The sequence below is a fragment of the Schistocerca americana genome, chromosome 5 (assembly GCF_021461395.2).
Source record: "Schistocerca americana isolate TAMUIC-IGC-003095 chromosome 5, iqSchAmer2.1, whole genome shotgun sequence".
Taxonomy (NCBI): domain Eukaryota; kingdom Metazoa; phylum Arthropoda; class Insecta; order Orthoptera; family Acrididae; genus Schistocerca; species Schistocerca americana.
In genome coordinates this window covers 245594081-245606566 of record NC_060123.1, presented here as the reverse complement: position 1 = coordinate 245606566, position 12486 = coordinate 245594081, and the positions used below count along the sequence as shown (strand labels likewise).

Below are 12486 nucleotides of genomic sequence, written 5' to 3'. Positions count from 1 at the left end.
GTAAAAATGTGATTCACCCGAAGAACCGATACGTTTCCATTGATCGACGGTCGAATCCCGATGTCCCCGTGCCCAATGCAATCGCAACTGCCGATGCCGTTGGGACGACACGTAAACACGTAGGGATTGTCTGCTGCGGATCTCCATGTTCAACAATGTACGATGAACGGTTTACTCCGAAACACTTGTAAATGCACCAGCTTTGAACTCTTTCGGCAGAGATGCCACAGATCACCGACTGCCCTACTTCACAGAGCAGATTAGCCTCCGAACACCACGTTCTGTGACGAGTCGTGGATGTCCGACCATCTTCTACCTCTTTTCGTAGATGCTCATGATAGTAGCACGTGAACATTCGACCAGCTTTGCCGTTTTCGAGCTACTCGTTCACAAGCTTGCGTGATACGAGGGCGAGTCAAATGAAAACCTTAAATATTTTTTTAAAATATTATTTATTGAGCAGAAGTGGTACAAAGCTGTATCACTTTTCAACATAATCTCCCCCACGCTCAATGCAAGTCCTCCAGCGCTTAAAAAGTGCATAAATTCCTTTAGAAAAAAAATTCTTTTGGTAGTCCGCGCAACCACTCATCCACCGCATGGCGTACCTCTTCATCAGAACGGAACTTTTTTCCTCCCATTGCGTCTTTGAGTGGTCCAAACATATGGAAATCACTTGGGGCAAGGTCTGGTGAGTATGGTGGATGAGGAAGACACTCAAAAAGCAGGTCTGTGATTGTTGCAACTATTGTACGGGCAGTGTGGGGCCTTGCATTGTCATGTTGCAAAAGGACACCTGCTGACAGCAATCCACGTCGCTTTGATTTGATTGCAGGCCGCAGTTGATTTTTTAGGAGATCTGTGTATAATTCACTGGTGACAGTGGTCCTCTAGGCATGTAATGCTCCAAAATGACGCCCTTTTCGTCCCAAAAGAGAGTCAGCATAACCTTCCCTGCTGATGGTTCTGTCCGAAACTTATTTGGTTTTGGTGATGAGGGATGGCGCCATTCCTTGCTCGCTCTTTTCGTTTCCGGTTGTTGTAAGTGAACCCTGGTTTCGTCCCCTGTAACGATTCTTGCAAGGAAGCCATCAATTTCTCGTTCAAAGCGCAGAAGAAGTTCTTCACAAGCATCAACACGTCGTTCTCTCATTTCAGGAGTCAGCTGCCGTGGCACCCATGTTGCAGACACTTTGTGAAACTGGAGCACATCATGCACAGTATGGTGTGTTGACCCATGACTAATCTGTAAACATGCTGCAATGTCATTCAGTGTCACTCGACGGTTTTCCTTCACTATGGCTTCAACTGCTGCAAGGTTCTGTGGAGTCATAGTTCATTGTGCCTGACCTGGACGAGGAGCATCTTCCACTGAAGTTACACCATTTGCAAACTTCCTACTCCACTCGTAGACTTGCTGCTGTGACAAACATGCATCACCGTACAGAACCTTCGTTCGTCGATGAATTTCAATAGGTTTCGCACCTTCACTACGCAAAAACCGAATAACAGAACACTGTTCTTCCCCGGTGCATGTCGCAAGTGGTGCGGCCACCTTTATACTGATACTGAGACGGTATGTGTGCATCTACACTATGCTGCCACCTACAGGCCATTCTGCACGCTGTTTGTAGCACGCTTACCAACTTACAGGATAACGGCGCGAAATTTCGATTTGTTATTACAAATTTAAGGTTTTCATTTGACTCACCCTCGTAATAATCTGCCCTTTGTCAAAATTGCTTATTTCAATGCATTTCCCCAATTTCAGCTCTTACCTTTGCTAGTGATCCCCAGTCCGCGTCTGTTCCGCTTACATACGCTTGTACTTTGGCTACCACATAACATGCCCGCAACGCCACCAGGAGGCATCCAACGTCGCAGTGGGAGTGGTCATAATATTTTGACACAGCAGTATACCACAGACAGCGACTCGTTCAATAACAAAGTGGCTCCAAAAATATTTGTCCGCAGAAACATTTAACACCATGCAAAGTTTGTGAATGCGACGTCAGCTGCACTAACAAGTAAAATACTTCTACCACACCCTCTCACCACTAACCGATTTGTTGTGTCTCGGCATACACTGTTAGTTTGGTGAACGAAAACGGGCTTGACTATTTTTTCGGGTACATCACGAACTCATTTGCGACGGCAAGAACTCCTAATTTCCTCTAGTTTCTCTTTCCTCTGCGTTTCTGAAGCTGATAATTTGCTAACGGCATCAGGAGCCTCATCTCCAGTGCTTGATTACTGTGTTCTGACAGTCGGAACCGGCGATTACAGTTATCCATAAAACTAACGACACGAGCTTGCTGTTCGCTGGTGGACGTGAAAGTCCCTATTAAAGCAAGCCGATTCGCTTTTTCGTCGGTACACTGGTTTTAGCTGCATCTGGATAAGCGGAAGACAAACAGTGATTCACTGCTATCTGGACAACACAACCACGGTATCAAGGGAGTGTCAGAAATAACTCCCACTTCAGGAGAGATCATTAACATATTTTGCAAAGCAGAAGAGCAAACACAACGACATTACTTTACAATTTCTCGTGTCAATAAATGTATGAGAAAGTGTGACGTAATGCTGTTGTGCTTGTTCTGCGCTCCGTGTGCCAGATAATGATATATTCGCACGACATGTAAGTAAAAGTGTCAATGAGATTATATAAATTATGCCTTTTGCACAGAGGCAGCAACATTTCGGAACATTGTCTCACTGCTACTCACAGCAAAAAATCTTTTCACACTTCTCATGAATTTGTAATGAACAACTAACGTATAAGTAATAGTTAGGCAGCCTGCTGTCAAAACGCGTCGTGCCAATAAACAATGGAACAACATCGTCGCTAAAGATGAGAAAGAGTAAATAATCTTGATCATTTGCTTCCACGACTGAATAAACGTCCAGCAAAGCGCTGCGTGTTGTTGTATTTCGTCACCTGAACGTGTTCATTTAAAACAAAACCGTTTGTGGTGTAATAAACTCACACGTAATGACAACAATCGTGGTTTTTATTAACATTCTGGAAACGTCATTTTATAAATTTCGCATTCGTGTCGACGCTCCAGGTCAAATATACAATTAGAAGTAATCATAAACGACAAAATTTACAATCTCGTTACGAAAATCTTTCGCTGTATAGCTGATTTCGCTGCTCTTTCAAACTTTAAAAGATTAGATTTATGAACCCTTATAGCAATGGGAGATTTTAAAAACTAATGCTCCAAATCAGACCCGCCAGAAGTTGTCAGTTCGTCGCGAACAGCGAGGATTCTCTTGAGGGCCCTGAAACAATTACAAAAGATAAGAACTTCTGTAACTCGGATACTTATACCGTGGTTAAGACAGCTGGAAGGACCCATGCATAGCTGCTTGACAACGTAGGGTACTTGAAGCAAGTGTGAGACGTGCCATGTAGTTTAGAAATAGTTCTAAATGCCTTTTCGTGCGATTGTACAAACAAAAATACTCTTTGACGTACACACGCTGGTCCTTTAAACAAGGCGTATTATAATTAGCAGCGAAAACTGACACCTGTGGTCGTATCCTAGCTAGCGCTAATGTATCTAAAACGTAAATTTTTTGATTAGGGCCTAAGTCGCCATTTCAGTCCTGACCTTCGACAATGACATCGATCTGCTGTAGAATCCCAGAACATTTTCTGAACTCAAACTTATGGGGTGTTTCGAACGAGAATGACCTCCTCAATGGCAACCAGCGTGGATTCCGAAAAGAGCCATCACGTGAAACCAACTCGCACTTTTATCACATGACATACTGAAAACTTCGGATCAAGACAGTCCGGTAGATGCGGTATTTCTTGATTTCCGAAAAGCATTTGACTCAGTACCACATCGACACTTATTGTCGAAAGTACGGTAATTTGGGGTAGCAAGTGAAAGTTGTGACTGTAATGAGGGCTTTCTGGTAAGGAGGATACAGCATGTTATCTTGTATGGACAGTCATCGTCAGATGTAGAAGTAATTTCGGGTGCGCTCCAGGGAACTTGACGTTCATGTTTTATATTAACGATCTTGCAGACAATATTAATAGCAATCTTAGGCTTTTTGGAGATGATGCGGTAATCTATAATGAAGTACTGTCCAAAAGAAGTTGCATAAATATTCAGTCAGATCTCGATAAGCATTCAAAGTATGCAGAGATTGGTATCTTCCTTTAAATGTTCAAAACTGTAAAATTGTGCCCTTCGTAAAACTAAAAAACATAGTATCCTGTGACTATAATATCAATGAGTCACTGTTGGAATCGCCCAACTCATACAAATACCTGGGTGTAGCACTTTGTAAGGATATGAAATGGAATGATCACATAGGGTAAGGCAGGTGGTAGACTTCGGTTTATTGGAAGTGCAACCAATCTGCAAAGGCGATTGCTTACTAATTACTTGTGCGACCCATCCTAGAATACTTGTCAAGTATGTGGGACCCATACCAAATAGAATGGTGGGGGATATTGAACGTGTACAGAGAACGGCAGCATGAATGGCCACATGTTTATTGTACTTGTTAGAGAGTATTACAGTGATGCAGAAGAAACTAAACTGCCAGATTCTTGTCGACAGACGTAAATTAACATAAGAAAGTCTACTAACAAAGTTTCAAGAACTGGCTGTAAATTATGACTCCAGGAACATACCGTAACCCTCTACGTATCGCTCACATATGGATCGCTGCATAAGATTAGAATAATTACTGCATGCACAGAGGCATTCAATCATTTTTCCGGTGAATAGAACGGGAATAAACCCTGATAACTGGTACAATGTGAAGTACCCTCTGCCATGCACTTCGCGGTGGTTTGCATAGTATAGATCTAGATGTCGATGGCCCACTGTTTGGGAATGTGGTATATGCGTGATGAGGGCACTTGTACAGTTATCTGCGGGCTTAAGATGTCTAACGCGCCAATACGTTCCGTGAAGGATAGGTCGAGCAGGGCCCCCGTACCTTGGCCCCCCCTCTCAGTCCTCTGGATTTTTCAGTCTAGGGTGACGTCAAAAGTGAAGTGTACAGCACTTCCGTTGGTACTGTTGAAGAACTGGAGAAGCGAAATGTGATGATCCGACGGTGCTTGAACGAATTCGTAACTCATCGCAGAAACGAGAGTGCCGTATTGCGTCCCAATGCAAGGATGACTCGTGGAACAGATTCTTTGAGCGTACAGCGAACTTTGGCAACTATCGCGCTAAAGTAGCACTGTATTTCTTGTTAAGGTATAAAATGGGCATTTGTACCTCAATTACAAGACTTAATTGAAAAGCCCACATTTCAAGCACATTTGTACTAACTAGGAAAACATATCATACTGAATTCAAGGACTCCTTGTCATTTATTCTCGCAAAGTCCGTAGCTCGTGGTCGTGCGGTAGCGTTCTCGCTTCCCACGCCCGGGTTCGATTCCCGTCAGGGTCAGGGATTTTCTCTGCCTCGTGATGACTGGGTGTTGTGTGATGTCCTTAGGTTAGTTAGGTTTAAGTAGTTCTAAGTTCTAGGGGACTGATGACCATAGATGTTAAGTCCCAAAGTGCTCAGAGCCATTTGAACCATTTTTTCTCGCAAAGAGCTCGTTTGCAGACCTATGTTTATTGGAACGTGTCTGCTTCTATATCGTATAATCCCCCCCCCCCCAAAAAAAAAAAAAATAAAAAAAAAAATCAAATGGCTCTGAGCACTATGGGACTTAACATCTACGGTCATCAGTCCCCTGGAACTTGGAACTACTTAAACCTAACTAACCTAAGGACATCACACACATCCATGCCCGAGGCAGGATTCGAACCTGCGACCGTAGCGGTCGCGCGGTTCCAGACTGAAGCGCCTATAACCGCTCGGCCACAGCGGCCGGCCCTAATTACACGCAATGAGTTTTCGCTGTTAATTATGATACATACCGTATAGCTTCAAACACAGCTTAAAGTCAAGGATGCCCTACGACAATTTTTAGGGAGGAAGGGCAAGACCTTGGGTTATGGCGTATCTTAATATTCTGGAAGACCAATGGCAACCTGTAAGTAACCGTAAAAAGTACCATTTCCGATCCTGTTAAAAATCCATGTAATGTGGACTTTTAAATCATTTTCTTGAAAGAATAATTCCTGACTATGATACGTGGTTCCCTTTCCCTGAGAGCTTGGGGGGGAGGGGGCAACTTACTCACTCGAAACTGTCTCCTCCTCGCAGTCGTCTGTACTGCAGCTCTCAACTCTGTTAATTTTGCTTCTTTTTTTCTTTCACGAGTCGGCTATCACACTTAATTAGGATGCTGCACATGGCGTCGATTGTTCTTTTCTCAGACACTGATATACGCTTCTTGACCATCCTCACACAGTCACTAATATACGTTTCTTGATCATCCTCACACAGACTGTAACGACTGTTCCGCTTCTCTGGCACCTCGCAGTCATTAAGTCGTTCGTGGCATTGCTGGCATGTTCAAACACGAACTTACATGGTGTGAACATGATAACAGTAAAACAATTCTATACATACGTTCTGTTTCATTCCATTATTGTTTTCATTTCACTGAATTATTTCTAAATCTGCCGAGCCTCGTCAGTAAGCCGCATACATTTCTGTTACGATTTTCTTTTCCGATTGACATGTGTTCATGGATGTCTTTACAGAATGAATGCTAGCTCATTTCGATGAGGAAGCGTGAAAGAAACAGGAAAAAAACTGCTGAAAGAAGATTGTATAATTATTTTGCTTTGCACGCCTGTTGCTTTCATACATGGTACGTCACATGATTGAGTTACCATACACAGTGTTCCGTTTTATACTTTTATGACTCTTGTTTTACTGAATTTTAACGTTTGATAGGTACACTTAAGAATCATACAGGCTGTTATCATTTAAATTTACATGTTTTTGCTATTTTACCTCGTACTCTGGACGAAGCTATGCTGCACATCATCGAGGTGGGCTACATGTTTATTTTAGTTCCACAAGACAGCTGTACAGTTATCACAAGATCATAAAACGCGCTACATGAAGTGAAAGATTTAGTCCAGAACTAAATTGTTTACTGAAAAAAAGAAACAAATCATTGAAAAGCGGTTACCGATTATTACACCTTTTTTTTTGCAGCAGCGATTCAATGTCTGACAGTTGAAAAATAGTTTTATTTTGCTGTAATAGATTTTATACCAGGTTTACATTTTCAATAACATTATTTTTCATAACCCTTTGTATCCACAATTAACCACAATAATAAAATACACACGACAACTTCTTTTTCTAACTTTTTTTGGCAGTGAGCGGGAGATATGATGCACTACTTGGTCGGCCTTTGTTAAAGAGAAAGCCTCCTTCACGCACTCCTTCAACGCTGAATTTTGAAATGAAGTGATTCGCCGCAAGTTTGTCACATAGTCTGCAGCTTCGCAATTATTCTTCGTTAAAGTTCTGCAATTTACATAGTCTTCGATACTTATGCTATCACAATGTATGCAGCCTTTGGTTGTTCTGAAAACATTTTAACTCCGCAACATGTAAGTACGTCTGACAACGCGTTACATTGTGTTGTGGAGAAATATCTAACTATGTCACAGGCATCTGAACACTAAATTAATTCTTACACGAAACACTGACGGATAGAAGAAGAATGCCGGTAGAGGAAGAATCTTATACCCTATAACAGGAGTACCTTCGTAAGTACAATGGTTACACAGCGATAACGGAAGTTGATTGATTCATTTCCACTACACATTGCCAATTGCCATGCGAATGCACGCGCCATCTACCTTCAAGAACAGCTGGAGTCTTAACGCGCGACCTTGCGGCGAAAGTAGAAACCACAGTGGGAAGATGGAAATGTACAGGAGGTTCCAATGTTACTATTGCTCGTCCTCCTATAGGAGTTTATTACCGCATCGTATTTTTAATTTGAGAAATAACTGCAGATGCGAGGTAGAAAAAGGGAAAAAATATTTCCACTGCGTAACTGAGTTGGGACCGTGGATAAAGTTGTGAAATCATGAAGAGAATTGTTAATGCGATAGCAAAAGTACTGTCAACAAAGTTGTGCCAAGTCTTCACACTCTTTAACGTTTACTTACCCTATTGAGCCAGCACGACGTTTCTGGATGACCTTGGTAGGGTCAGTCCCTGCAAAAAGAAAAGCGTGCAACAGACTATTACTTGGTGCTCATCGTCGAACAGCTGATAAGAAAATTGCATGCAACCTCTCACATGATATCAGCGTATCTCTTATTAGAACACATGTGACAAAGAGATTATAATTTTTTCTGTTAATTTCACGACCGACGATGTGCCCATCGAATTCAACTACGATGAAATATATTAATAAAATTGACTACACACCGACATGACTGTACGCCAAGATGTATTGCCGTAACGAAGATTTCGACTTTGTTTGGTGCATTATGTCGGTCACTCTTATAAATTCTATAAGTTACTAATTATTTTCGACCAATAACATTACAATCACAAATCTGCCACTTTATGAACTGCACCCAATATGTACACTTCAGATACAATTATTTTCTGACTCTGCTCGCTAAAGATGGAGAAAATTAACATGACCAGAACGCCTATCCGCATAAATGAATACCTTAATTCTCAAATGCCTTAACCAACTATGTTCCTGTTTGACAGGAGGGCTTTCGTTACTCATGTCAGATTTTCTTCTCCGAGAGAATGAAAATCAGTAAAAAAATGTAAAATACAGGTAAGAGGACGTGGCCTAAACTTCAAACCTGATAGATATATAAACAGCATATGAAAACATTAACGACCTAATGTTTTCACAAGCCGAAACACAATGTGGTGACACTACCACAATCCCGTAATAGCATGCTTCGGTATAATGCAGCTTTTCAGGTCCACATTTTTAGCAGGGTAGTGTAAGCTACAGAAACCTTCCAAGTATCTTATTTTCCCTTAAAGCAACTTTAATATTATTGAAACATATTTTAATTTCACAACAATCAAGGACGTCTGCATTAAAGTATCTTACCTGGTACAGAATGAGTAGTTAATGCGGACATCTGACTTCGTATGCATGCGTCAGTAATGATGTTCTTCGAAACTCACGAACACTTACAAATCCTTCAAGCAGAAAGATTTGAAAAGCACACACTATAAACGCCTAAAAAGTCAAAAACATTGTTTACAGCAACATGGAGGCCATATTCATTTCTCGTGTTTACCGTGGATTTCCGAGAACACACGATCAAATGCGCCATCTTTGGTCATAACCAAGAGCAAGGGTTTGTTTTGACAGGTTAGAATGTATAAGGTTAGGGACGTGTTATAGTAGGAGGCTCGAAATCGGGGCAAATAATACCATGCAGAACCGCAGTCAGACGAAAGTTGTTTTTATGGATGTTAGCAAAACACGAAAGTCCAGCCCGCGCATCGCAGTTATTACTTTTCAGTCAATTCATTTTCCTGTTCCTCCTCACGAGTTGAAACCAGTAAGGATTTCCCTGTTCCTTCCATTGTATATCTTACTTTACCTCATATTTCATATAAGACAGGGAAGCAAGCGTTCTCACCTTTCCTTTGCATTATGGCAAGAAAAGTCCGTCTGTGTTCTACGTAGCATATTAGTGTTCGTTTAAATCTAGCCTACAATCACACTAAGTGAACCAGCTGCTTTCATTGACATCTCCTCCGTTGTATCAGTATGAATCAAGCGTTTGTTCCAAGTAGGCAGGTTCGACAGAGATGATAATCTGGTAATAAGTTGTCAAAACATTAAAACTGTCATCGATACAAGTCATTGTTGCTGTGGGATATACTAAACAGAATAGTACGAAAATTGGCATAATTTAAAATTTTAACTTCATGCATTGGACGGAATATGGATACTAAAAATGTATAATCTACTTAGGCCACTGATATATGGTTCGGATATGCAAAGAATTTGTAGAACAGATTCTCTTTGGCAGTATTGCAGCGATACAATGTTGGCATTTTGAAATCTTCGTTGGATGTTTATTATCAAAATCGATAGTGAGGTCATCAAATTGTGTTTGGGTGCATAAAAATCCTGTTGCAATGTGAAAGTTTGCCTTACTATACATAACAAGCCATACCGAGTTAACAAAATTGCCCAATAGAAGTTTCATTTATCGAAACTAGTAATTTCTCATGGAGAAGAGCGAGGCAGAACATGTCCCCGCAGAATCAGCCTTAGATGTTCCTCCTGCTGAAGTGCCGAAAGACGATGCTCCAGAGTCTGAAAACGATGCTACAGTTGCGGATAAGAAACTGGCTAGTCTTAGACTCTTATTAGAAAAAGATTTATTAGCAGCGGACGTGAAATGGAGTTTATTTGTGGCTGCTTGTCAACATTATAGGCATGACACTTGTCTCAAACCTTTCCCTCCGAAGTTCCTTAAAGAAGACAGTAAAGACATTGATTCATTGGTACGTATTTATTTTTGTGTGTAGTGTTAAGGTTGCTCAAGAACATATTCATTAGGAAGTAGTACATTGTTGAAGATTATTTCAAACTGTTAATAAACCATAAAGCAGTTTAAATACGAAATAGGTAGAATGTATGAGGAAATAGAATGTGTGTGGTAAATGCCACTGACAGGAAGCGAATCGTATTGGGTTGTTGAGTCATTCTGAGAGCTTTCCCGGATAATTTATATATTTGGAAATTTATGCGCGCACGTATGAAGAAAGGCTATTGGTTTAGTGGGTTTAAAACTGCTTTGTAATTTAATCAAAATACATTAGTACAATGTACTGCTGCATGTTGAAAAGAGTGTTGTAGAATGTCTTGTTTAGCGACTACATTGTAAAAAGAAAAGTTGTTGTAGTGCATAATGTGGGTTTTTACATGATTGTAAGACAGCTGTCTGCAATTATCTAATTTAAGACCTTATCAGCTACTCTGTATGCTGCTTCTGCATGTTTGAACCAGAGACCTGCAGTTATATTCTTGAAATAAGTACATCCCATATAGATAGGCTACATATGCCTAGAAGAAGAAGAATAGAAGGGCCCATTAACAATTTTAGTAGACTTTTTTGATTCCCCTCTTGTCCCCAAGCAATTCTTAGTTCAGTTCTATGTATGTGAATGATCACCTTATAATGCAATGCTTCTGCTTGGTGGAAGGGACTGTGGATTTTTATTATGTTCTCAGTTCCTTTATTGACTGCCATCAAGAGGCTAGGATGGGGAGGCCATATGCAAATAAACATGATTTATTTGCATGTTCATTTGTGGATTGGTAGTAGCCTACTTTGGACCAATCTACAAATTGTGAAACAAACTTTGTCTGATCTTTGATATCTCAGATTCTGAATTTTTTTGTACATTTGTATTGGCAGTTGTTTGCAGAAAAAATCACAACTAAAAATCTTTTGGACCTTTCATTTTTGAGTTATTAATTTTTAAAGCTTACATAATTTTGTATTTTGTTGGTTCTTAAAACATTAAAATCACAATTTCTCAAAAACTATTTGACTTGCAAAACTAAAACTTACACCACATTATTTAGTTTCATACAAGCTTTAGAAGTATTTGCTACTTGATGATATTCGTAATAGTGCACAATTTTCCCAAATCAGGCTTTTGTTAATTTTTGGAAATTTCAAAATCAGATTTATTTATTGAAAAAAGGTACATTAGTTGTATATTTTTGTTCATGTGTGTGACAAATATCATATTGATATTCCCATGGTAACATCCACCATATGATCAAAAATATCCAGACACCTGTCTGAAAATGGCTCACAAGTTCGTGGTGCCCTCCATCGGTAATGCTGGAATTCAATGTGGCGTTGGTCCACCCTTAGCCTTGATGACAGCTTTCACACTCGCAGACATACATTCAATCAGGTGCTGGAAGGTTTCTTGGGGAATGGCAGCCCTTTCTTCACAGAGTGCTGCACTGAGTAGAGGTTTCGATGTCGGTTGGTCAACCCGGCACAAAGTTGGCATTCCAAAACATCCCAAAGGTGTTCTGTAGGATTTAGGTCAGGGCTCTGTGCAGGTCAGCCCATTACAGGGATGTTATTGTTGTGTAACCAATCTGCCACAGGCTGTGCATTGTGAACAGGTGTTCGATCATGTTGAAAGATGCAATCATCATCCCCGAATCGTTGTTCAACAGTGAGAAGCAAGAAGGTGCTTAAAACATCAATGTAGGCCTGTGCTATGATAGTGCTATGCAAAACAACAAGGAGTGCAAGCCTCCTCCATGAAAAATATGACAGCATCATAACACCACCGCATCCGAATTTTACTGTTGGCACTACACACGCTGGCAGATGACGTTCACCAGACATTCGCCATACCCAGACCCTGCCACTGAGTTGCGACATTTTGTACCGTGATTTGTCACTCCACACGTTTTTCCACTGTTCATTTGTCCAATGTTTATGCTCCTTACACCAAGCGAGGTGTTGTTTTTGCATTTACCGGCGCTCAACCAAGAAATCCAAGTTTATTCACCTCCCATCTAACTGTCATAGTAATT

At 40.8% G+C, this 12486-nt stretch overlaps 2 protein-coding genes across 6 annotated transcripts in view; one reads left to right on the top strand and one right to left on the bottom strand.

Annotated features, from left to right (window-relative positions):
• Positions 1-9627, bottom strand: part of LOC124616046 (aryl hydrocarbon receptor nuclear translocator homolog) — a 525437-nt gene extending 515810 nt beyond the window's left edge. The window contains exons 1-2 of the mRNA XM_047144275.1: positions 9001-9627; positions 8081-8129 (exon numbers count right to left, since the gene is read on the bottom strand). Of these exons, the coding sequence (XP_047000231.1) occupies positions 8081-8129; positions 9001-9031 (80 nt within the window). The 5' untranslated portion in view covers positions 9032-9627. The remainder of the gene's footprint in view (positions 1-8080; positions 8130-9000) is intronic.
• The window catches only part of LOC124616047 (protein mono-ADP-ribosyltransferase PARP16), a 49039-nt gene continuing 45796 nt past the window's right edge, over positions 9244-12486 (top strand). For 4 of the 5 annotated variants that reach the window (XM_047144280.1, XM_047144279.1, XM_047144278.1 and 1 more), the window contains exon 1: positions 9245-10418. In XM_047144280.1, the coding sequence (XP_047000236.1) occupies positions 10140-10418 (279 nt within the window). In that variant the 5' untranslated portion in view covers positions 9245-10139. Of the gene's footprint in view, positions 10419-12486 lie in introns of all 5 variants that reach the window. The other variant, XM_047144276.1, reaches the window with a different exon arrangement.